The 25,634-nt window shown below is 47.6% G+C and overlaps 1 protein-coding gene across 1 annotated transcript in view; it reads left to right on the top strand.

The window, feature by feature from the left end:
- The first annotated feature begins 1,925 nt into the window (after positions 1-1,925).
- The window catches only part of LOC149365980 (uncharacterized), a 77,511-nt gene continuing 53,802 nt past the window's right edge, over positions 1,926-25,634 (top strand). Inside the window, exons 1-2 of the mRNA XM_089547447.1 lie at positions 1,926-2,302; positions 17,439-17,501. Coding sequence (XP_089403573.1) covers positions 2,266-2,302; positions 17,439-17,501 — 100 coding nt within the window. The 5' untranslated portion in view covers positions 1,926-2,265. The remainder of the gene's footprint in view (positions 2,303-17,438; positions 17,502-25,634) is intronic.

Here is a 25,634-nt window from a genome sequence, read left to right as displayed (position 1 = left end):
AACGGACGACATCTGTCGGCGCTTTGTGACGATTGGACACCATTAGTCATCATCTCACGTGGCATCGCGTCTTCCACCTTCCTCGCACAAGTTTCTCTTTTTCCTCCCTTGATTTATTGCCTTCCGTCTCCTTTTTTTTCTTTATCGCTGCTCCCTTCCTTTGTTCCCCATCCTTCGACTTCTTCCCCCCCGCCCCCGCTTTACATATACCCAAAAATTCTAAACAAACCGATGCTTCAACGAGAACTAGTTTATTAACGAATTTTTAATCATATATTGTAAGATTTCACTACAACAATCAATATAACCGCAGATCTCCACTCGAAAGTCTTGCATTTTTTTTATTGCTATTAAGGGTTTTGCTACGGCCAAAAAACGTTCCCAGTTAGTTTTTTTGTGGCACACTATTCGATGCGAGCGATAGACGCGAAAGAAGTGCTATATGTCGGAAGAATGGACCACTGCCTTCAATATTTCCATAGCAGGACCTTGCCATATTCCGCAGTTGCCTCACAATTAAAATTGATGTTCAAGAATCCTGGACTTAGTCGTACACAGTGTAAAGAGAGTGGAGGATCATCTCCCTTTCGTACTCACTCTCGGCAACCTTTTTTAGTTCGTGGGAGGAAGGCAGACAGAAACATATTGCACTTATATTCTGGTGAAAGCCTTTGAAAAGGGACGGTAGATCAGTACGCATAAGGACACAAGCTCTTCAGAGATGGCGCCGAAAATTTTCAGGCATCACCTGTTTCTTGGCATGAGCCATTAAACACCATTTTAGGAAAAAAAAAAAAACGCTCCTTATACCTAAAGAAACGGGAAAAAGCTAGAGCATGAGAGTGTCCTAACCTCCGCGACCTGACAGCCATCTACTCCCGCTGCACAGCTAATCAGCCCAATATTGGAGATGTATTGGCAACTGCAGGTCCTACAAACGGCTACAAACGACTACAAACGACTACCAATTTCCAACACTGGGCCGATATACCTGTGCTGCTTGGGTAGGACCTCAACCTTTCATCGTGGGAATCTACACTTTCCAGCAAAGACCTGCATGAACAATGATGCTTGATCGAATGGGCCTGCAGGATAGCTGGGGCTGAAGAAGACCTGGTATAATGGCCCCAACCAGAGAGGTCACTAAAAAAATAAATCCCACCCCCTCCAAAAAAAGCTTATAACTACTACTACTGGCTTAGTAAACAACTATTAGCAGTTTTAACAAACTGGTGCAGAATTATGCAGATGATGTCCGACGTGACAGAGAGATATGGTTCAGCAGCTCGGTCAGATGAGGGTTCTGCCGTGGTGCCACTAAACCATCAAACTATCGTTATTACTACAGTTGTGACCCATCTGCTCGTGCGTCTATTATATTCGTTGTTACGCGTCAATTCAACGCTTTCGGTCGAAAGGCGAGCCTTGATAACTATGAGTGGAACTAGTAGTCATGGCACCCAGCACACCGTCATCATTCTGTACGAGGAGGCAGCGGGAGCCCCAGTACTGAACAGAGGAAGACCTGCGTAAAGCCACCTTGACATCCAGGACCCATTACCGGTTGACACGCAATTCACATCGCAATAAAGGGTTACGGCTGCCATAGGCCGCGTCATATCGGTAACGCCACTGACCACGAGCGCCTTCTAAAAAAATGGACTGAAGAGAAAAACCCGGGAACGCGATATGCCCACTTCGATTCTGGCCTGACCAGGGATGTCGCATCTGACGGCTCATAAAGCGGACCAGCGGATGCACTGTAAAAGGGCGAGGGCACAGTGCCTGTGGTCCCGCACAATGCAGCTCATCCGGTCGCTCAACCATTGGACCCCCACATTGGCGTGACGTTGGCGTTTCCGCTATCGCGTACGCTGACCCGTGGTGGCGTTGCTGTCGGTTGACGCTGGCCGTCGGCGAGTATGCGCTCTTAGCCTAGCGCGACGATCGACGGCGCGGCGCGGTTTACCGTTACGCTCGCCAAGCCTAACGTGATTTTACGTGGCGGTTAAACCGCGCGCTTCGCGCATGCGTTTCATTCCCGTGTGTCTTTCCAGGGTTTTCGCGCAAAAGGGACAGTCTGCAGATGTCCAAAGGGGATTCTTCAGCTGTCGCTGAGCTCAACAACGTGGGATAAGGACTGCGGTTCTCTCTGACGCTACCACCGCGTTTGCGGAGTGTGTTTTGACGGCTGTGTTTCTGCGGAAGCTGGATTTCATCGGGAGCGACATCGATGAGGAGGAGACTCTTGCAGAGCTGGATGAGATGCAAGAGGCGCAAATGAGGCCCACACGAAGCCGCCGTGAGTGATTTACTAAACTTCACGTTGCACTGACGGGGTGTTCCGTATACGTTTACTGTTTTTGTTTTGTTTCTGTCGCTGTTGCGCACTTGTATAGATATGCTGATTGGCTGCTACTATTTGTACCCCTGAGTCAGCGCTTGAAATGGCGCAATTTAACGAAAACATCGGTGCCTTTTACGTACACTGTCACAATTTGTTGAATTTCTAGCTGATGTCATAACTGGAGCTGCAAATCAGGGGCTGAATTCTTAAAGCCATTCGATCGTTGCAGCGTTGCATTTTTGACCGACACTTTCATTATCATTTCTGTATCGTGCTTCGGGCTATCTGGATTGCTGAAGTCACGGTCGCTAGCCGTCGGCGAGGATAATTTGAAAGCGCTTCCTAACTGATTTGCTGCTGCGGGTTATCGGTGTACCTGCAGACAAAAAAAGACTGTCTCGCAGTTAGAACTTGTACGAACACGAGGCGATGGCTTCCAGACCTGTGTGGCTGGCTCGCGAGCACATGAGAACAGCATATGGCTCAGAAGCCTGCTGCCTTGCGCTCGAATAGCTTCCGCACCAGTTCAAACATGTAGTAAAATGGCAGTTTGGGCGAGTTGGTTAAGCATCTTGTAATAAAAACAGCGCAAGGACACAGGACGAGAACGGAGAGTAGACACACACGGCGCTTCTCTCCGTTCTCGTCCTGTGTCCTTGCGCTGTTTTTATTACAAGAGTTCAAACATGTTTTATGAGCCGGGGTATAGGAAACTAGTTGCACATGTGACGTTCTGCTTTTTGCTTTTTCCAAGCACATTAATGAATTAGAGGCACGCTTCGGCACAGAAGAAAGCCCCGCATTATTTCTGAGAATGTGTGAACGCAAAAGTGTGCCGCAACGCAGTGATCTCAGTTACCCGCCATCGGCATTACCCACGAGATAAGTCAGCCACGGACCGTTTAGTTGCTCTTCGAAGAAGAAGCGTTTCCAGCTGCAGAGCCTGCATAGTCATCCAGAAAACGTAGGATTTCTACGATAGGAAAGATAAAGAAAAACTTAAAATACCCAGCTGGTACTTAGAAGTGGCCGTTCCATTTCACTTATTCTTTAGATATAAGATAACTGTGAGGTCGCTGTATTTTCACGAACGACTGGACGAACACAGGTTGTTTAGTGTCCGGCAGCTTACTTCGTCTGGCAACACGTGGCGCCTTTATCTTACTTAAAGGAGTATAGGCACTTAACTTTTGGGTGCGTGTTTTCTTGTTTGCATTATAATACACGAATTACCAGTTGGTATCCTCATACTACCGCTAAATATTTTATAATAGAATTTCTTTCTCATGCTGTATTGCTTTCAACATCCGGACGATGGCTGTGACGTCAGACAGAGGTTATACATCACATGAGGCATGAAAAACTGCAATATAATCGATGCTTCTACATACGTTGCCATTCCGGGTCTTGAGCAAGGCTGGCTTCAGCACTGTAGCGAATTAAAACGATGAAGCAGCGATGATATCGCAGTTTCCAAATGCCTCACGTGACCTATAACCTCTCGCTGACGTCACAGCCGTCGTTCGGCTGTTGAAACCGAAACAGCATGGCAGAAAAATTCGATTATAAATTATTTAGCGCTCGTAGGCGAATATTACATGGTGATTCATGCATAGTAGTCTCTTCCGCGTCGTTATAGAAAAGAAAACGTGCCACCAAAATTAGGTGTCTATGCTCCATAAAAGAAGCAATGCTTGTAGCTCACCTCTTCGCTTGATTTCGACTGGCTGTTCTCTCATGTGCCCCATTATGTCGTCGTAATATTTATTCTACTTCATTCTGTGGTTCAGCTCAACTCTGCTCGACAGTGTTCGGCAGTATTAAGGCGGAAGCCTTTAATGCCTCATCGTTGCAAGCAGAAGTTGTCGACAGAAATGTCACGCTTTGCAATTGGTCGAAACGGTCGTGACGTCACAGTGCGCGAATTTCAAATGGGCCAATTGTACTTTGGCTACTAACCATTCAACCAATTAAAGGGATCGTATAGTGATGCTCCAAGTTAGTGGGACTTACTTAACCAATTAGCCTAATTAACCTTTCTAGTCAGACCAGATAAATAAATGAAACTGAGTAGGAAATTGGCCGAGCTCGGGAATCGAACCCCGGTCTCCGGAGTGCGAGACGAGCACGCTACCACTCCGCCATGCCAGCTCGATGGTTTAGAATGAACAAAGGCGCGTCTAATGAATACGGTGTCGTCGTTCACTCCCATCTTCCTCCCTTCCCGTTACGGCGAGGTTTAGGTGTCCACCGGGATATGAGACACTGATACATTTGCTTTCCTCAAAAACCAATTTACCGACGAGCAAGGCGTAGAACCTTTCCTCAAAAAGCGTTGCATTCAAAGGGCAACGCATTGCGCCTAACGGGTGGTGGCGTTCCGTGAACTGCCTGGCAGCGCTACAACACGCTGTCTCGTTCCACTCCTAAAGGCAAAGATTGAGTGTCATTAATTGGCAGTTAATTTATGCACCAACAGAATGTAAAGTGAACAATCGCGTAGCAGAATGCAGCACTCAGGCTTTCGCCTTTCACCACTTTAGCCGCTAAAGTTCCTCGTAATTTTTTACCGATGAGTCTGGTTGCGGATTTCAAATTTTTCTTTTTTCTCGCCTCAACCAAAATTTACTCGAATTAAAATTCCTAGATCACAAGCAACGAAGCTGGTGTGTATTATGAGCCATCTCACGTATCTTTAACTGCAGTTCCTTGATCCTTAATTTAGGTCTCAATCTGAAGAAAAAGTCGCTTTTTCTGAAATTTGGAAGTAACTTTCCTAAAACGTTTTTGGTAAAAATAACAATTTTATCTTTAGCATAAGCTACAACAACCGGTGGAAGCTGAAAAAATTATTTTGACTGAAAAGTTAGCGACTTTTATGTAAAAAGTTTGTTATAAAGTCACATTTTTGCTTTTTCATTGAATCAAGAGAACAAGAGAAAGTTTTGCACGAAATCTTTAATGACGTCAGATGAAAGAACAAAGCAAGAGAAATTATTTACAATAATATTTTCCATGATACCTTGTTTCACGTTTCATTTAAAATTTTTTTATTCCAACCACCCTTCGCTTCTTCGCGGAACCTTCAAAGAGCGCTCGTGTGAGCAGATAACTTTTTTCCAGAAAAATACTTCATTGAAACTCCAGTCTTATAATCACCAACTAGCCCCCCTTCTTTTTTCAAAAGATTAGGCGGCGGTCGCTTTTGCGGTCTGGGTCGTTTGTCGTGGAATGACCCTAACCGAAACTATCATGTCGCTGTTTGTAGTTGGAGAAAATATATTATAGTACATATGCATGCCGAAGCTACTCACAAGACGCAATAAGAACCAATGGTTCAATTACGTGAAAACCAGCGTATAACATCACTTTTACGGGAATATTACTGTTTGACCTACTTTGGTCACCTCCTGCTAAATACAAAAAGAAAGCAATCTACTCATACTTTCTCGCACCAAGCTACATTCGAAGGTGGTGTTTAAAAATTGGGTGCAGATTAATTGTAACAAAAATTATGGCTACGAAATCGGCTAACAATCTTCTAAATGGATGCAGCTTGCATTGGAACAGAAAACTAGATTAAAGGTTTGCTTTGTATTGTTTATATTTTTTCTGCTAAAAATCTTTGAACTAATATACTATACTGAATGCAATAAGGGCGTAATTACACATTGGCATCGACCCAAGCGCAGCCGTATAGCTACAAAAGAAAGCTATACAGCTTTCTCAGAAACTTCATAGTTGAAGAAAAATTCTTCGTGGTTCGGGGTTCGAAGCCGGCACCCCCGCTTCACCGGCTCAGTCGCTCTACTAACTGAGCTAACCGGGATCTTTTTTTTTTCATGGTATTTATTCTTCATGGTTATGTACAGAAAGGATATATGTACATATATATGTGTGTGCGTATATACGCAAAAAAAATATTTAAAGAGCAGCTGGGTGGCAAGGTTATGGTAGGGCGAGAGCGAAATGATCAATAACTCGAAGTGGGAACAGTGTTGGTCAGTTATACTGAATACTGACCTATACTCAATGCAGAGTTGTGAAATTTTTACGAGAGTACAAAACCGCTATTCTAAACAGTTCCAACTAAAATAATGCGCTTTCAGCAAACAAATTGATATGCTATGCTTTTGTTATTTGTCGGTGCAATAAAATTGTCACCCATAAATGGCTTTCAGTATAAGTTGTAATAGTCGTAAAATTAACTTTGGCTTTTGATTCGAGTTCCAGTCAAGCGAAATGCATTGACTGAAATCTGTGATAAACTTTTATTTAATTTGGAGAGATATGGGAATGGCATTTGCCCTGCTCTGGGCGTAGTCAGGCTGATGGTGATTATGATGAAACCTCCGTAAATGCTGTTTTGAGAAGAAAAAAGCAAATAAAGCCTCTGAAGACATCCACATTCAAGAACTCCAGGTTCCCACTCTAACAACGAAAAATAATCAAAGGCATTTTCGAGGTTGCGAATGCCCAATAAGATAATTTCTGAAAGCTAAAAAATGTTCTAGCAGAATGTTTAATGATCTAAAAATTGATTTCTTTGAAAATGAAAGTGCGTTGAAAAAAATGCAATAAAACCTCTGTAATCTCCAACTTTTCCCCTCGCCGTTACGACCAAAGAACTTAAAAAAATTTTCATTTACCGAATACTTGAATATAATACATTTTGTGAAAGCTAAAGAAATGTTTAACCAGAGGGCCGCAAAATATAAAATCGTTTTTTTTTTCCCCTTAAAAACAGTCTCACTCTACTTAGAATAAACAAGAACAGGCGCTTTCCACGCGACCTAGTAATCTTCGTGGCTCATAAAAGAAATGGAAACAAAGACCCCTTACTGCGGCAGAACAAGCGGACGCTGTGGAATAATGGTTTCTGGCAAATAAAGGCGTTTATTATTATTAAAAAAAAGCAGCTCGTGTTCCAGGATCATCACGATTTGCTTTGCGATCTGGGTAAGTCCAGCCAGCAGAAAAAAAAAAAGAGTAGTTTTGTTGTTAAATGTTAGCTTTAGTTCAATTTGTGACCTCTCGCTTAGCTTTCAGGTCTGGGGAAACCTGAGGCGCCGTCTTTAATCCTCGAGGCATCTTTCAAGGTTACGAATCGTGCACTTCCTTCGAGTTAGCGAATAGCAGTTGTCTTTCAATTATCCTAGTACCCTGGGCTCCTCGAAAGACTGCTTTAGGCAGATCCCATGTTCCCTCCTATATATAGCAGCCATTTTTATCCATTGAAACGAACGTCAGGACCGTTGCGGCCGAGTTAAAGCACCCGCGACACATTGTGCACTAAAAATACCCCCGCGAGAGACCACTAATATAGACCTTCAAACAACGCCGCTAAACGCGCTTCCAATCCGACCGACAACCTCGCTTCCTGACAAGGCTTATAAGCGTCGTCGGTGCGTGGTGAAGCGCGACGGCTTCGAACAGCCGCACGACTCCGGACCAACGCCTAACGTAACGAATCCCAGCGCACGCGCCCGCGTCAAGACAGACGCAGAGTGGCAGTGCGCGCCGCCGAAACGTGACCCGATTCACTTTGCGCGGCTTTAAAAGGTTCTCCCAGAGTGGAAGATGCGCCGCTGGTGCCGTCGAAGAGAATCGCGCTGCCCGTTCGAAGGCTCCGTCCTGCGCTTTCGTGAGATCAGCATAAGCCAAAGGTGCCCTTGGAAGCGCGCCCCTGCAAGCCGCCGCCTTGCCATGCCAAAGGGACGGGCTTTGGCGCGAGTGCATCCCTTGGTTGTTTGTTGCGTGCAGCGTGTTGGCAGGCAGATGTTTGACTTGCGTGCGATTCGCCGGGTCCGGGCGAAACGTTTTCTTCCGAGAAGCAATACGCTCAAACTAAAATCAGTAACTCTTTGTAGCGGTCTTTGTAGTCCTTGCAGCGACGAAAGTAGTCTTTGTCGCGCAGTCGTTGCACCTAATCTTTGGGTACTTATTTTACGCGTTTGGCTGGACTAAAGTTATGGCTGGACTCAGTGACACTGGCCCGAAGGCAAGTACGTATATTCAAAAGCATGGAGCCGGAGGAACTTTATTAGTGGATGGTTGGACTCGCGGGACTCACTCGCTCGCTATCACTCACTCGCTCGCTCGCTCACTCACTCACTCACTCACTCACTCACTCACTCACTCACTCACTCACTCACTCACTCACTCACTCACTCACTCACTCACTCACTCACTCACTCACTCACTCACTCACTCACTCACTCACTCACTCACTCACTCGGGCATTCAATTCAACTAAAAATGTGCATTCAACTAAACAATGCGCTTGATACAACAATTTTGTCTGTAGAACCGCCGTACTTGAGAATGCAGCTAATTGCGTGGAAGAGTGACAAATTTTTCCCGAACATTACTTGTATTTTGGCCACTTAAGAGAGCTGGAAAGGGCTGTCATCTTTCTAGCATCATCGCTACGAACCCCCACCCACCAACCCCACACGCACAAACATACTTGCCTGAAATCGCGAGTACAGTCAGTAAGTGAGTTCGAACAGTGCACAGGATAGTCGGCTAAACAAGTTGAACAATTCACTGACATACTTCATTCTCGCAACATATGCGTCGGATGAACCTTTGCCCAACTAACTTCCTTGTTGCAGTCGCCGGCATTCTACAGTTACTTTAACCTGCCTATCAACCATAACTTACCATGCTGAGGTTGCGGTACTGCCACCCTCCAGCCTGTCGGGAAATAAGTTCACATTATAGAAGGCAGAGCTGTTGTAGGACGAACCCGGATGCAGTCTCCAAATCAAGCACCGTTATCATCAAAAGACGCGGAACCTAGCAACACATAACCCCTGAGCGCTCCGTCAGAGGGCGCTCGGCCACATCTTCCTCCTCTCTCAGCGGCTGACGCCAAACGTCGGTGCACCCAACTACAGCGAGATGCAGTTCACTTCTTTATTTTGCATACGTCTCCGCTTCTCGCGAGGCAGAGATTGGGGCGGATTATTTAGGCACGTCGCACCCTCGTGCCCTTGAACGCAGCTAAAAAAAAAGAAAGAAAAAAGGCCTCGCAGCTCGGAGCGAAGCGACGTCAGCCTGACGAGACGCTGGCAGCAGCGCGAGCGCGCTCTGGCGGCGTCCGCGGATCACTTCCGGCAGGAGCGGGGGAAGGCTTGGCGGAGGTCGTCCGGTGCAGCAACTGCAGCAGTCAGCGGGTGGCATGGCCCAGGCCAGCTTGTGTGCGGCCCGAAATATAATAAAAGTGTATCGGCTCGCCGGGCGAACGCTATAAGCGAACGAACGCGCCCGGAAGTAAAGGCGCTACATCCGGTGGCGGCTGTGCGCCGCGCGGACATGACCGCCAGAGCCGGTCAGTCGCAGATCCGATGTGCGCCCGGCGGTGTGTGTGAGGGGGAGATGCCTTCCAGAAAGAGAGAGATGTGTATTGCTGTGGACGTGACACGCGTTAGTAGAATAAAAACAACAACATCAAAAGAAGGGCGAGTGTCGAAGCAAACACAGGTGCTACAGAAAAGCAGCGTCGACCATGAACGGAGCGTCGCGGTACAGAAATCGGGTTGAACGCGCTGATCCGTGTCGAGCCGTGTTCATTTGCAGTTGTTGGGCAATGGGAGACGGGGAGGGAACGATGTATCCATCGGTCTGAACCTGTGAAACGCCGCGGCTGACACGGTTGTTATGTACGCCTTGTTAGCATGCGGGGGTTCCGTTATGCGCTGCTTCCTCCTTCCCGTTCGACAGGAGGGGGGTGGGGGGGCGTACGACAGCCGGCGACGCATTCCAATGGCGGTGACGAATTCCGCGAGAACGTTGTGCCCTGGATGTCCTGCGACGATGGGACTATTTCCTGATGCCGTGGTGATTTTACTCAGAGCTCAGAAGAGAGGTAGTGGCGGTGCCTACTGACGCCCAGTCTGTCATTAGGCGCAAAAAAAGGGGTATATATGTATAAAAGGACATCTCGCACGATGTTGCTCAGTGAACTTGCTAACTGTATGTGTGGCACTGCACTTTCTCACTCTGTAGTCCATTTTTGAATGGCTCTATTCATATCACTTCATTCGCTGTCATCACCACCGTCGTCCTTCTCAGTCGTATTACGAGGTTACAGCAACGATGTTTTCGACTACCACCTCTCTGGGCGGCGACAACTCCGTCGTACAGGTTCAGACGAGTGGATGTGCGATGTCAGTGGGAAAAGCAGAATATTTCTGTCCATGCAGATATCCGTGACCCAAAATGGCTTCCTCCTCAAACTAGACGTGTCCTTACCTTTGAATAGTGGCGTTCGCTTCTAGGCACCCCGATCGCAGTGAGACGAACATGCACCCAAACCTCGGCTTCTTAGCCCCGACAACGTGGCCATCTTCTAAGACGGTGTGGTCGGCGCCATACGCTTCGGTCTGCAGGCCTTCGTTATCGCTTGTCTCCCTGCGACCAATACTCTACATTCTTCCTTATTATCAGGGTTTATGGAAAAACGGCTGGAGTTCACACTTACTCAAGCATTTGCGACACCTAATTGTCGCATCCTTCGTCGTCTTCTTGATGCATCATGTAGAGCTATGTCCACCGTGCCCACAGACTGGAGACGCTTGGAAAGCGTCCCTGATAAATTAAGCAAAATTCCATTCACATTTGTTTCTCACCCGCGATGCGCTACTGATGCTAGAGGCTTGACCAAAGTACTCGATACCTCCAACATCTGCGAAGTGCTCATCGCTTGTGACTCAATACATTTTACAGCTCTCTTTTGCTGAGAGTCAAGTAGAGGATCAGATATGTGACTAGTTCTGCGAAGAAGCAGTGCTGGCTTCATATCTCAGTCGGAAGACACAAAAGAAAACTTTCTGTCGTCACAATAGATTTTCTGTAATATTTGTCACCAAGAACATGCAGTAACAACAAATTTTAGCAGTAGCAACAGAAGTTTGTGTTAAGTTACTACAGAAAAGTATTACAGTACTATAGACAACTGAAAAGTACTACAGAAAAAAAAACTCCAGTACTACAGAAAAATGCCAGGAGACAACAGAAAAATCTGTCGTTACGACGAATTACAAAATATTTTTTCATATTTTTGACGCGGTTCTGTCGCTTGTTTCGACTGGGATCCATTGTGTTTTTTACATTAACCAATTACACTCGCGTAAGTCTCGCATTTTTTTTTTCAGGTATTTTAGCCGGGAGCTCCTTTTAGACGAAAAGGCATTGTTCAGCTCAGTTTTTTCCGACTAATGGCATCCAGAATGGAGGGGGCACCCTCAATGCGGCTACCGGTATTTTAAGAAATAGCGCAGAGACAATGCATTAGAAGTCTGGATGACTCAATTACCGGCGGGAACCGCCCGCAATAAGTAGGCCTGTAGGCAAGTTTATTGGCTGATGCCACATGCGTCACCAAAATTATTCCGAGTTAGTCTTGAGGCGGGGACTTGCGTATAGTGATGATATTTGGTGCATGATCGGAATTACTTTTTTGCTGAACGTTTTAATGCGGAAACACATGGCTCATCGGCAACTAAACCCGATGTTGATGCCCACCAGCAGTGGTCCGAAAATCCGATGACGTCACCATGGTCTCGCATGATCCTAGCAGTAGAGCAGAAGATAGTAATGAATGATCACGAGTAACGAAGGAAAGACATTAGACGAGGACGAGAAAATATTAGTTAGTGGTAGTAATACCGACAGTGGTAGATTTGGTTTGGTTTATGGGGTTTAACGTCCCAAAGCGACTCAGGCTATGAGAGACGCCGTAGTGAAGGGCTCCGGAAATTTCGACCACCTGGGGTTCTTTAACGTGCACTCACATCGCACAGTACACGGGACAGTGGTAGTTTTCGCAGGATAAAGAACGTTACTAAATAAAGACGGGGGTCACTGATAATGGCCTTTATTTTGAAGGCCTTCATGATAAAGGCTTTTAAGTCAAATACCTTTAGGGTGAAGGCCTTCGTGCTAAAGGCTTTGAAGTCAAATATCTTCAGAGTGAAGACCTTCGTGGTAAAGGCTTTTAAGTCAAATACCTTTAGGTCAAATGCCATTAGGGCAAACGCCTTTGGGTCACGGTGCTTTCATTCACAGCACGTAAAGACTTCAAGTGCCGACTGTAACTTTTTGTTATTTTTGGTGCATAGCAGATAAGCCGCCGCGGTGGCTCAGTGGCTATGGTGCTCGGCTGCTGACCCAAAAGACGCGGGTTCGATCCCGGCCGCGGCGGCTGGAATTTCTTTGGAGGAGAAATTCTAGAGGCCCGTGTACTGTGCGATGTCAGTGCACGTTAAAGAACCCCAGGTGGTCGAAATTTCCGGAGCCCTTCACTACGGCGTCTCTCATAGCCTTAGTCGCTTTGGGACGTTAAACCCCACAAAAACAAAAACAAACAAAGCATAGCAGATAAAACGAGTTCAGCCGTGCTGAGCAATAGCAGCATAGTCGAGAAACCTCCACGCGATAACTGTCCTAGACACTCTCGCCGGAACGACTCATAGTCGACATGGCCGTGACGCGTATCACAGCTATCCCCGTCCCGTAGCTCCCTGTGGAACATTCCAAGCGAGGAAACTTTTACCTACTTTAAACGCAATTGTTCTTTGGCGACATTCTTTCCTTCACTGTATCGGCTACTAAGTATGAGGTGAGGAGTGGCCCTCGCTGGAGCACGGCTGTTACACGGGCGCAGACGGTATTCTCTCAATTGTCTAAAACGTGGGTACAGCGGTAACCGATATTTAGGGGGCGGATTTGCAGCTGAGTCGAGCTCAGAGCCAAACAAATTTATTAATTAATCCATTAGCAACTTTAAACGGCGTGGGAAACGAAAGTTTCTTACACGGCCTACAGGTGTTATGCTCTTCATTAGTAGATAGTATATAGTAGGTCGTAATTCATTTTATTGGAAACAAATAAATATTGGCTTTTAGGAAAGAAATTGGCGCAATAACTGTCTCACATATCGGTGGACACCTCAACTTTTCCGTGGGTGAAGAGGTGAAGAAAGGAGTGCAAGTAGACAGAGTGAAAGAAATCCCGTAGTGGAGGGCTCCGGAATAATTTTGACTACCTGGGTATCTTCAACGCTCACTGATATCGCACAGCACGCGGGCGCCTCTTGTGTTTCGCCTCCATCGAAGCGCGGGCGCCGCAACAGGGATTTATTTATTTATTTTATTTATTTAGAAATACTATCAACCCTCAGTTGAGGGTCATAACAGGGAGGGATGTTACATATACGTTCATACAAGATACATCCAGATACAAAAAGAAATATGCACATGCACTACAGTGTCCTACGGATACAGCACAAGGTAAGATATACAGACTGTAAGACATGTATTCAAATGTTCAACCAGCTGCCGCACGCACACAAACAGAAAAAAGGAAAAGGAGAAAAAAAGAGAAAAGAAAAACACTTTACAACATCCACATGGCACAGTTTTAGTAAAGAACCTTGATTGCATTTGTAAATAATGCAGTATCAGAACTGCGAACAATTTCTGCAGGCAGCTTATTCCACAGCTCTATTGACTCTGGGAAGAACGAACAACGAAAGGCATTGGTTCGAGAAAAGTACGGTTGAATAGCTTCACTATGATTTAAGCGGGAGCTCAGTCTGCCTGGAGGTTTTAAATACAAATCTTTATTAATTTTTAGTTCGCCGTGAATTATTTGAAATAACCTTTTTACTCTCTGCTTCTTGCACCGATCTTCCAATTTAACCCGCGTCCCCGGGTTCAGCAGTCAGGAGCGTTTTCATACACTTCAGATTAGCTTCCACGAGCGAGCGTTCAAGGTCTCTGGGATGCTCCTGTAAGTTTTCATGACAATTTAAATGCCTCTCTTTGAAAACAAAAACTTTTCTTTCAATGCAGCCGAACATTTATCGCACTCGTTATGCAAGTGTTGTCATGATTGCGATTATTCAGTGGAAGCCTTGAGGGACGAGATCGTAGTAGCGTTATCTCCATAGTCTATATTTCCTCAGTCAGGGGACCATTGTTAAGCTGTTTTTCATGAATTGATCTAAGGAAACAAAGAAAACACACCATGGGGCCTTCTTAACTACATACTTAAAGAAGAAAATGCGATATCATTTTGGTTGCTCGCTGTGGCGCCTGTAATGATCATCACCAACAGCCTGACTACGCCCACTGCAGGGCAAAGGCCGCGCCAATCTCTCCAATTAAACCTCTATTTTGCCAGCTGCGGCCAACCCATCCCCGCAAACTTCTTAATCTCATCCGCCCACATAACTTTCTGCGGCCCACTGCTACGCTTGCATTCTCTTAGGATCCATTCCGTTACCCTTAAGGACCAGCGGTTATCTTGCCTTCGCACTACACGCCCTGGCCAAGCCCATTTCTTCCTCTCGATTTCCACCAGGATGTCATAAACCCGCGGTTGTCCCCTCACCCACTCTGCCCGTTTCCGGTATCCTAAAGTTACACCTATCATTTTAGTTTCCATAGCTTGCTGCGCTGTCCTTAACTTAAGCTGAACCCTCTTCGTTAGCCTCCACGTTTCCGTCTCATAGGGGAGTGCCGGTAAGATACAGCTGTTGCAGACTTTTCTCTTGAGGGATACTGGCAAACTGCCATTCATGATCTGATAGAACCGGCCATGTGCGCTCCACCCCATTCTTACACTTCTAGTTATCTCCCTCTCGCGATCCGGATGTGCTGCCACTACATGCCTTAAGTAGACGTATTTATTCCCTACTACTTCCAGCATCTCGCTGCCAATTGTGAGCAGCTGTTCCCTTGCGAGACTTTTGAACACCAAACAGTGAAGAGCTGGTTATGAAGTGCATAACTATAAACGTTGGAGCTGCAAACGATCCTTACGTTTCGCCAAAAATAATCTGCATTTAATGAGGAAACGCTGCAGAACACGTCAATGAGTCTCAACTCTCAGCAGGATATATGTGTGTTTATTTCGCTTGAGCTTTCGCGGAAGAATGAGACACCAAAGGATGTCACGAGTGCGCTAACCGCGCTGACGCTAAATATCAGGTAGGCGGAGTGGTCTTAAGCGCCGATTAGGGGTCGTTAACGAGCACCGGTTATAGATAGATAGATACAGAGAGAGGTAAAGGAAGGGATGCTAACCAGAAAGGATTCCGGTTGGCTACCCTGCACAGGGGAAGGAAATGAGGGGATTAAAGAGGGAAGAGAGAAGGAACGGGAAGCAGTCACAATCTGTCAATCAAGGCAGTCTCTCTCAAAAAAACAAAACAGTGCCTTGTAAGCCTTGATGGCAGTCGACTGTTGTGGCCACGGACCGAGGATCTTCGCCTCTGTGAAAGGGCGAGGATCAAGGTAGTCCAGAGGACAACGGAGCTTACGTCTTTGGTTCACAAAGACAGGACACTCACACAAGAGATGAGTGATTGTCTCTCCACAGCCACAGTTTACACAAGATGGGCTGTCGGCCATTGCGATCCGGAAAGCATACTTATTTGTGAAGGCAACGCCGATCCGTAGACGACACAGTAATGTTGCTTCACGACGCGCTACATCACACGGAAGACGGAGGCGCAGTCCTCCAGGGTCCAATGCCCTGAGGCGACTGTTGCAGAACTCTCCCGTGTTCACGCTGAAAGTGTGAGCTTCAGCCTGAAGGAACGAAGCCCACACGCTGCGTCAGCTCTCGTTACAGGGATATTGACAGGGATTCCGTCATTGTGGTAAGAACGGGCAGCTTCGTCGGCCTGGTGATTGCCATGAATACCGCAGTGGCCCGGCAGCCACTGGAAAATTATGCCATGTCCTTTCAATGTGGCCTCATGGTACAGCTTGCGGATTTCTGCAACGAGCTGTTCGTGTGACCCGCGGCGTAGTGCAGCTTGCAGGCCTTGAAGGGCTGCTTTAGAGTCGGTGAAAACAAAGCACCGGTTATCTTCCCTACGCTTGACAGTGACCTGCCTGTGCACATTTCTTCTCCTTAATTTCGACTAGGATGTAATTAACTCTCGTTTGTTCCGTGACCTCTCCCTGTTCTCTTCCTGAAATCTTAACGTTACACTTGTCATTTTCCTTTCCATAGCTCCCAACCGCGGTCTCAAAAGTTCATGTATCGATGCATTGATGTGTGCGCGCTTCAGTCGTAGTCCTATCTTGTTGCTTTTTCGTATTCACTTTTCGTTATTTTATCTCCTTTCTGCCCAATGCAGCGTAGGCAATTGGATATCAGTTTAGCCAACTTGTCCCACCTTTTGTTTTCTGGATCTCTCTCTATCTGAAAGCGAATGATGACATCATCCAAGACGTCTTCCTGTTTGGCTGTATTACGGCTTTACGATGCCGTATTCTTAACACAGCCTTGACAGCTATGATACCAGTGATATTTATTGTCACAGATAGCGCTTACCGGGTTAGGGTCCCCTGTGTTCGTTTATCCATCGGTGTCGGCTGCGGACTGATACAAGTGCTCAAACCAGCCTGACTGAAACGACTTGTTGGCTGCTGTCTTTTGTCCCCGGCTGTACACAGACAGACGAAGAAATAACTCGCAAGCGCAGACTACCAACGAAAGTCTATTCCACAATGCAGATAAAAAATATACAGAACAACAAACATAATGAAAACAGATCTTAACCGCGATCTTGACCTTGACCTTTACTTTGTTCGAACTAATGCGTTCAGGCACATTTCTCCTTCGAGAATCGGAGTTTGCGGCCTGTTACATCATTTAGTTTACTTAAAGCTGTATAAATTCATTATGACAATTGAAATCGGGTAATCACGCGATGTTTTGAATCTCTCAGTCACCACATAATCATTCGAGAGTTTACAATTTCGTACGTTTTGTATGGTTTGTGTTTTATGATTTTATGCGTTTTATAAACTTGGCTGCCCCAAATGAAGAACTCGGCGCATGCCTATGGCGTTGTTGACGTGCGAGCAGTCGGTGAATATTTTCGCACATCTATGAGCAAAGAAGCGCCATTCCAACAGGACTTAACACGCAGAACCTGTTTGTTCATGTGGCGTGAAATTCATTCAGACCCCTTCATTTGTAGCCCAAGTTCTTCTTGTGACACTGGTACAAGGTCGAACAGCCATTATCCCGCAATTTACATCTCACACATTGCTTCTTTCAGGTGGTGCGGCCAGGCTATGGATTCTGGTTCTTTTAACGGCACTTCTGGCCCCACTTGTAAACGGTGAGTATTGCTCTCCCATATTGCGCAGAGCAGGTGGTGCATTGGGAAACCGAACAGACATGCGCCTTAACTTAGGATGCAAATGGTGCAGTCTTTGTCAAATATATTGTCACGACCAGAGGAGCCGTGAAGGTAGACGTCGGGAAGAACCCAAGACCGGGAGCCTTCTTTTAATTATGGAGCCAGCTTCCACGACACAGAACAGAACAGCGCGCCACGAGAGCCCACCGCCGCTTCGTCGTCGTCTTCGACTCAGCGCGGAGGTCGCGCGGCGCGTTAGGCGCGTGGCATTATTCCCCCCCGCGAAAGCAAACATCGTCTCGATGTGGAATGGGGTATGTACAGTGAGGGGAGGAGGAAAAAAAAAGAAAGACTGGGGGTGAGGTGAACTATACAGTGCGCGCTAGATGACATGCAGGGAGAGTCAAGTTCACACGGGGGGTAAGGGGAAAAGGTACGAAACAGCGTGAACACAGCGCTCAGTCACGCGAAAAATACGGCTTTAAGCGCACTACATGCACGATTTCAGGCCGTTGACGCTGAGGGCCGGCGACCACAGTTCCATGGAGGACAACCTCGTAGTTGACGCTGTTCAGGCGGCGCAGGACTCTGTACGGGCCAAAATACCTATTTAAAAGCTTTTCGCACAATCCCTTGTGGCGCACTGGTGTCCACACACACACGTGGTCGCCCGGCTCGTAGTGCACGTCCCTGTGCCGAAGGTTATAGTGTCGGGCATCGGCGGATTGCTGGTCCTTGATGTGCAAGCGGGCCAGCTGACGGGCCTGCTCTGCTTGCTCCACGAAGTGGCCAGCTTCAGGGGGAAGCTCTGCGTCGCCGTACGGCAGCATGGCGTCTAGCATCATGCGGACCTCTCTGCCATACACGAGACGGAACGGGGTGAACTGGGTGGTTTCCTGCGTCGCGGTATTATATGCGAAGGTGACGTACGGCAAGACCTCATCCCAGGTTTTGTGTTCAACGTCGACGTACATCGAGATCATGTCCGCCAATGTTTTGTTGAGCCGTTCCGTTAGACCATTGGTTTGGGGATGATAAGCTGTTGTTGGTCGATGAGCAGTATGGCTAAGCGCTAAGATGTCACGTAGGAGTCGGGCTGTAAACGCCTTGCCTCGGTCTGTAATGATGGCCGATGGGGCGCCGTGTCTAAGCACGATGTCGTGCATAAAGAAGTGGGCAACTTCGGCGGCAGTACCTCGCGCCAGGGCCTTCGTTTCAGTGTAGCGGGTCAAGTAGTCTGTGGCGACTACGATCCACTTGTGGCCGGACGACGAGAGAGGAAATGGCCCCAGAAGGTCCATGACGACTTTGTCGAATGGTATTTGTGGCGGCTCGATGCACTGAAGCAGTCCAGGAGGCTTGAGCGCGGGTTTTTTCCGTCGCTGGCATTGCCGGCATGTCCGGACATAATGCTTGACACTTGAAGTTAGGTTGGGCCAGTAATAGTTCTGCCGGATTCGGGATAAGGTGCGGGTAACTCCAAGGTGGCCGGAAGTCGGTTCATCATGGCAAGCAAGGAGGACTTCATCCCGCAGATCAGACGGTATGACGAGCAGGTAAGTTGTCGGACTTGAAGTAGAGAAAGTAGTCTCATGGTTTTCGAACCACGTTCGTGCAGAGTCTTCAAGGCTGAAGTAAACGTTACGCAGCTTTGTAGCGTCGTCCCAGCAGTTAAAGGTCGCGACCCGTTCGTATTGAGCCAACCAGTCTTCGGCATCTTCAAACAGGTCGCCGTGAAAGGGCTTAGGCGTGCGTGGAGTCTGAAGGGTGAGATAGGTGGGGCTGGCTGCAGGGACAGTCGTAAGCAGGGCGGGCAGTGGCGTCGCCATGAGTGGAGTGGTAGTTGAAGGCGCGTTGACAATAGGAAGGGCCTCGGGGGACAGGCCGCGGATCCTCCGGCTGGCACGATGGACAGGGGTGGTCACAAGAGGCGGACGCGTCGAGTCGTCCTCAGGAGTAGGGAGCATCGGCCGCACCTCCACCAGTGTCACGACCAGAGGAGCCGTGAAGGTAGACGTCGGGAAGAACCCAAGACCGGGAGCCTTCTTTTAATTATGGAGCCAGCTTCCACGACACAGAACAGAACAGCGCGCCACGAGAGCCCACCGCCGCTTCGTCGTCGTCTTCGACTCAGCGCGGAGGCCGCGCGGCGCGTTAGGCGCGTGGCAATATACAGCCCAAGGGGTTTGCTTCCAAGCCGTGTAGCGGGGCTCTTAAGCACATTTGTCAGTCCTAAGCTTCGGAGGGTTGAAGATTTAAGTTCCTCCCGCCTTCGGGAGACTAGGGTCCCTGAGGATACAGCAGAAGCCGCGCTGCAAGGCTCAGAAGCAGACCCCTTGGGCTGTATACTTTTGACAAAAACTGTACTTTACGAACTCCGTTCGCAATAAGCTTGGATATCAATTCGGTTGCTCATTGCTCTTGGTTTTGTTTTGTTTGTTTTTGAACTTGAATTTGTTTTATGAGGCGCTTTCACAAAGTCAGGGAGCGGAAAAATAAGTGACGAAGACTGTCTCAACTGGATGGTGAGACGACAACACCAGTGATAAAGTAACCGCCCAGACAAACTTCCGGCGCGGCTTTCAGAGCACTGTATCCCGATGGCGCTTTATCGCGAGCATGATTTCATTTCATTTCATTTCATTTATTTCATTTATTTTACCCTCAAGGCCCGAGGGCATTGAAGAGGGGAGTGGTTGTATACATGGGTTTAGTACAAGGCGTTTGATTTCTAATTATACAGTGATAGCTAAGGCGGAACAAAAACGCTGATGGTCGATGATGGAGGCTGTACTTCCGGGAAGGTGGTTCCAGTCCTTTGCTGTTCGTGGAAGGAAAGACTCAGCTGCGGATTTTGTTTTAAAGAAAGGAATGCCGATTTTATGCGCATGATCAACTCGTGATGAAACATATGACGGAGGAAGTATAAGATCGCGGTGAAGTCTGGGGTTATGATACATTATTTTATGAATTAAGCAAAGGCGAGCGTGCTTTCGACGGCTAGCGAGAGATGGTAACTGTAATGTATTCTTCATAGAGGTTGCGCTAGCGGTACGGTTATAGTTCTGAAGGATGAAACGTGCCGAGTTATTCTGAATTATTTCGAGGGAACTGATCAGGCTTTCCGTGAAAGGATCCCAAATGGACGCAGCATATTCCAACTTACTACGAACGACAGATTTATAGAGGAGAAGTTTCAAGGAAGTGGGGGCAGAGAAAAAGTTACGGCGAAGGTAGCCGAGGGCACGGTTGGCGTTGTTAATCATTGAATTGATGTGAAAAGACCAAGTTAGATCACTTGTTATGTGAACGCCTAAATAACGGTATGAAGACAGTTGTTCTAGTTCGATGTTATTTAGATGATAAGAGGTGGGGTGTGTAGAAATGCGTGATACACGTAGTACTTTACATTTGGTTTTGTTAAGTTCCATTGACCACGTTTTACACCACTCAAGAATTCCATTAATGTCTTTTTGCAAAAGAAGAGTGTCGTTAGAGTCGTTAATTTCACGAAATATTACGCAGTGGTCTGCAAATAAATGAATGTGGGAGGTAACAGAAATAGGAAGGTCATTAATATATATCAGGAACAAAAGAGGCCCAAGGACGCATATACAACGAGTTTGTGCGCGACGTCGTAACGCGCTGCCACATGACAATATCAGCAATTACATCTCCTTCAAGAAACAGTAAGCATAGTACTTTCCCTTTTTCGCAGCAGCTGTCTTCGCGCTAGTGCGTCACGTGCAGGTAAAACATGCGCAGGCTTTCAGCCTTTAAGAGCGCACCTGCAATGCGCAGGGTAGGTGACTTTCTTTTTATTCTTTTAGCCTTTACAGTTCAATAAAAAAAATTTGCCGATGGTCACGTGCATGCTGTCTTCACAGAATGTGTTGGCTGCGCGAACATAAAATAACGAGGTAGCGGTCACGGCTATGCCAATAAAAAGCAGAAATTTGTTAAATATCTTTTTAGTCTTTCGCTTTATCCTGCATGTTGCAATGCAGTGTTGAAGACTATGGTTTACATCATTTACCATAGTGCAATAATAGGCTTTGAGATATTCGTCAGTCAGTAGTTCACTGCTTTATCAACGACGGCTACCTCACTGTGTTAGAGATCATATAAAGATAGCTCTAGTACTGAAGCATGTGCATCACTGCGACACGCTGGAAAGTCCTGAGTAGCACATCTGAGACAAAACCTCAAAAAGGACAAGCACACGGCCATCGTGGATGTCGTGGCATATCCGAAAAGGGGCGCATCTTTCAAGCCGCCTTAAATCATGACTCACCCATGTAATTGAGGCTTCAGTTAACCCTACCACAACAGAGGGCCTAGCTGTAGTATTGTCGCGAATCGCTTGGACGTGTCCCCGACTGCTGAAGGGGAACGCTTTCGCTTGCAGGTTCGAAAACAAATGAGTCGAATCAAAGAAAACAAAACGAAGCTGTGTTTATAATTTGAAGGAATGGGAGCCAATAGAAGAAGCGAAAACACTAAGGAAGACACACACTAGGCACGCGTAAAACACAACAGATAAAAAGGAGAGAGTTCACCGGCTACAAAGCGTCCCAGGTGGTGCGGGAATGCCTTCCAGATAGCACAGACGCGGGATGGCGAGTTGCGATGCGTCGCTGGCGTTGCGTCCTGGGAGGCGGTGGTAGAGAGCCAGGAGATGAGGAACGGAGATGACACGGGAGACGCTGACGAACTCTTGTCAGTCGCCCCCAAGAACTGGGCAGCTGCAGCAGGAGAATTGTAGCCGGGTCCTGTCGACGGCGTTCCGCAAACACCGTAGGCATGTGCAGCCTATCCCAGGAAACCGTGGCAGCAAAGTGGCGATCGCAGTAGGCCTGCGTTGTTGTTTCAAGGGAGGTCCACGGCAGCACAGACCCGAAGTCTGTCGGCTGCCACCTCACGCTTGAATGAGGCTCAATGGTCTTGCGTCGGTGATCCAAGGGAAGTCATTGGAAGCTCGAACCCAACGTCCGACCGCTGCCACTTCCACGCTTGAACGACGAGACTTGTGCTGAGGTGTCTTCCTCAACACCTCGGTTTGCTGACACGTAGCTCTACGCTCCTCGTGCCTGCCTCGCGCACACCACTCGCACGCGCCCACGCGCAACGCGGGGCTGGCACGTACGGCGCTCCGCTGTCCGACGCACCACTGCCGACACGCCGCATTCCAAAAATCCCTCACCAGTGTGGTGTGCACATCACAAGTATTAGCCGTCAGACATCAAGACAGATTCAATAGGACAGTATACACTATTAAGGATTCACTACAAGCCTGTCGGTTCAATACGATAGGAAGACCTCCCCATAAGCAGTAGAAACTCTAAACTCTCCGCTAACACATCATCATCGTCATCAGCCTGACTACGCCTACTGCAGGGGAAAGGCCAATCCCATATCTTTCCAATTAACCTTGCTCTCTGCCAGCTGCGGCCACCGTATACCCCCGCGAACTCGTTAATCTCATCCGCCCACCTAACTTTCTGCCGCCCCCTGCTACGCTTGCCTTCTCTTGGAATCCACTCCATTACCCTTAAGGACCAGCGGTTGTCTTTCCTTCACATTACATGCCCTGCCCAAGCCCATTTCTTCCTCATGATTTCGACTAGGATGTCGTTAACCCGCTTTTGCTCTCTCACCCACTCTGCCCGCAGTCTCTTAAAGTTACACGTATCATTTTTCTTTCCATAGCTCGATGCGTTGTCCCTAAGTTAAGCTGAACCCTTTTCGCTAGCGTTAGCGTTTCTGTCCCATAGGTAAGTATAGTTGTTGTATACTTTTCTTTTGAGGGATACTGGTAAACTATCATTCATGATCTGGGAGAACCTGCCAAATGCGCTCCACCCCATTCTTATTCATCTGGTTATTTCCCTCTATTGATCTGGATCCGCTGTAACTGCCTGCCCTAAGCAGACGTAGTCCCTTATAACTTCCAGCACCTCGCTACCAATTGTGAACTGCTGTTCCCTTGCGAGCGTATTGAACATTACTTTGGTTTTCTGCATGTTAATTATTAGGCTCACTGTTCTGCTCTGCCTGTCTAACTCATTGACCATGGTTTGCAGTTAATCTCTTCAGTGACTTAGCAAGGCAGTGTCATCAGTGAGTCGCAGATTACTTTGGTATTCGAACACAACACCATCAAATTAGGTGGTCCCCAGGCTACGCAGACTCCAACGAAATGAGGTGGTCGAAAATCTCGCTCGCACTCTAACCAGCCGAACGAATTAACCTACGCACCACGTTGAACCCTTTCCATCCACATACAGCGATAGACTAGAGACCCGGCGACTCAGCCGTCCTGCCTGACCTCAGCGGAAGCCAGAGCATGGAGATTAATCCAAAGAGAATCCTTCCCAGACCATTACAAGTACTGCAGAATGTACCCAACGCAATACGAGCACACCTACCCCTTGTGCAACAACTGTCCCACGCTCTACCGCATCTCGTGGGTGTGCCAGGTATTTGAGCCGCGAGCCGCCACATTTGTGCCGTGGGAGTCGCATGTGACCAGCGACACCGTAGAGGGTCAACTAGCTCTCAGCCAGCAAGCTCGCATGACAGCCCTATAGCTACTGGAGTCCTGCAATAATCCTGTATCGTGAAGTTGACCGGAGTGACGAACAGCACAGTCAGGGAACAACAACTGACAAGGTTTATTACGGTCCGTGCATATATAGGGCCGTGGGGAGAGAAGGCAGGGTAAAGAAGAGAGGAGGCAGTGCAGCACGTTGCACATGAGCTGGTGATAGCAAACAGGCACCGGCACTGATATGATACAAATCCCACCCACCTGACTTCAAGCAAATCTTCGATATGATCAAATAATGTTTTTCTTCTTCCTCCTCCTCCTCAGTCTGCGCCTGCGTTTGGTACACACGCACTTACTTTGTGCCTCCCGCCTTGCATTGCTGGGGCACACCGATTCTGGTTCCTTTCATCCGTTAGCCACAGTGCCGTACGCTTGCTATGGGGCACGCTACCGTGCCTCATAGCATGGAAGTCGTTTTAACTTCTTAAAGTCTACCCTCATTTCGCCGCGATCTGTGATCACTGAGCGCGAAGCAAAAAAAAAAATAAAAAAGCGAACGAATAATCTTGAGAAGCCGTGATCAGTGAGCGGAGAGAACTCCGGCTGTCGGTCTCACCGCCTGCGGGCATCGACCCCCAGCGAAGAGATCCTCGCGAGTCCCGCCCACTCCCTTCAACGTCAGCGCGTGGCGCCGTCTTTATAAGCGCTAATGTGCTTGCACATTATACTGATATATGGAAATGACGGCTCACACGTCGCCGTCAATTTGCATAACTTATCTTCCGGTGAAGGATCGCATACGCGCGTTCTGCCGGAGCCGCCGTAAAAGCCGACTGCGTCCGCTCAGGCCGTATCGGTCTCCCTGCAGGGCTTGTGCCAGTGCGACGCTCTCTAACGAGAACCCACGAATGCGCGTCTTCGGTATTAAACCTGACTTGATGAAAGTCGGGTCAGTCCTGGCTCGTTTTTGATTTACGGGGTGTCCTAGCTTACATGATAAAAAATTTGAAGAGTACTTGACACAGGCTGCTTATATGAAATTGAGACGGTAGACGCTGCAGCGCGCCCAGACCAAGCGGGGTATAGTTTTCCTCAGTCCTATTATGGTGGTCTGTTTTTTCTACTGATTTCTTCGTAAAAATGGGCCGCACTTCTACCTATAGCTTCCTCCTACATCCTCATCGTGCTTTATTAAAAGGCCACTGAGGACATTTCAAGTTGGCCGGTATCAATATTCCAACGATAGCTTGAAAAGACAGTACAGGTGGCGCCATCGCTTGCAGACTCCGGAACTAAAATGCGTGCGTCAGCTACCTTTACAACCACGGATACTTGAGGCCACGCTACACCGCCTTTCAATTCACAACAGCGGCAACCCATCCTTTTCGTAAGGGACGTCACGAGCTTTAATCGCCCAGCAGGAAGTTCTTTAAATCCAGTGTTCTCGGCAGTAACTGGGTCTATTGCTGCCGGACGAACGTCGGCGTAGTCAGAGAGAGCCCAAGAATCAATTTTTACTAAGGACAATAATTGAATGGAGTCGTCCCCGGAGTCCCTTTAAC

Source organism: Amblyomma mixtum, chromosome 1, assembly GCF_055824585.1.
Source record: "Amblyomma mixtum isolate Tamu chromosome 1, ASM5582458v1, whole genome shotgun sequence".
Taxonomy (NCBI): Eukaryota; Metazoa; Arthropoda; class Arachnida; order Ixodida; family Ixodidae; genus Amblyomma; species Amblyomma mixtum.
The sequence above is the reverse complement of the archived record's forward strand: the minus strand, read 5'-3'. Positions and strand labels throughout refer to the sequence as shown.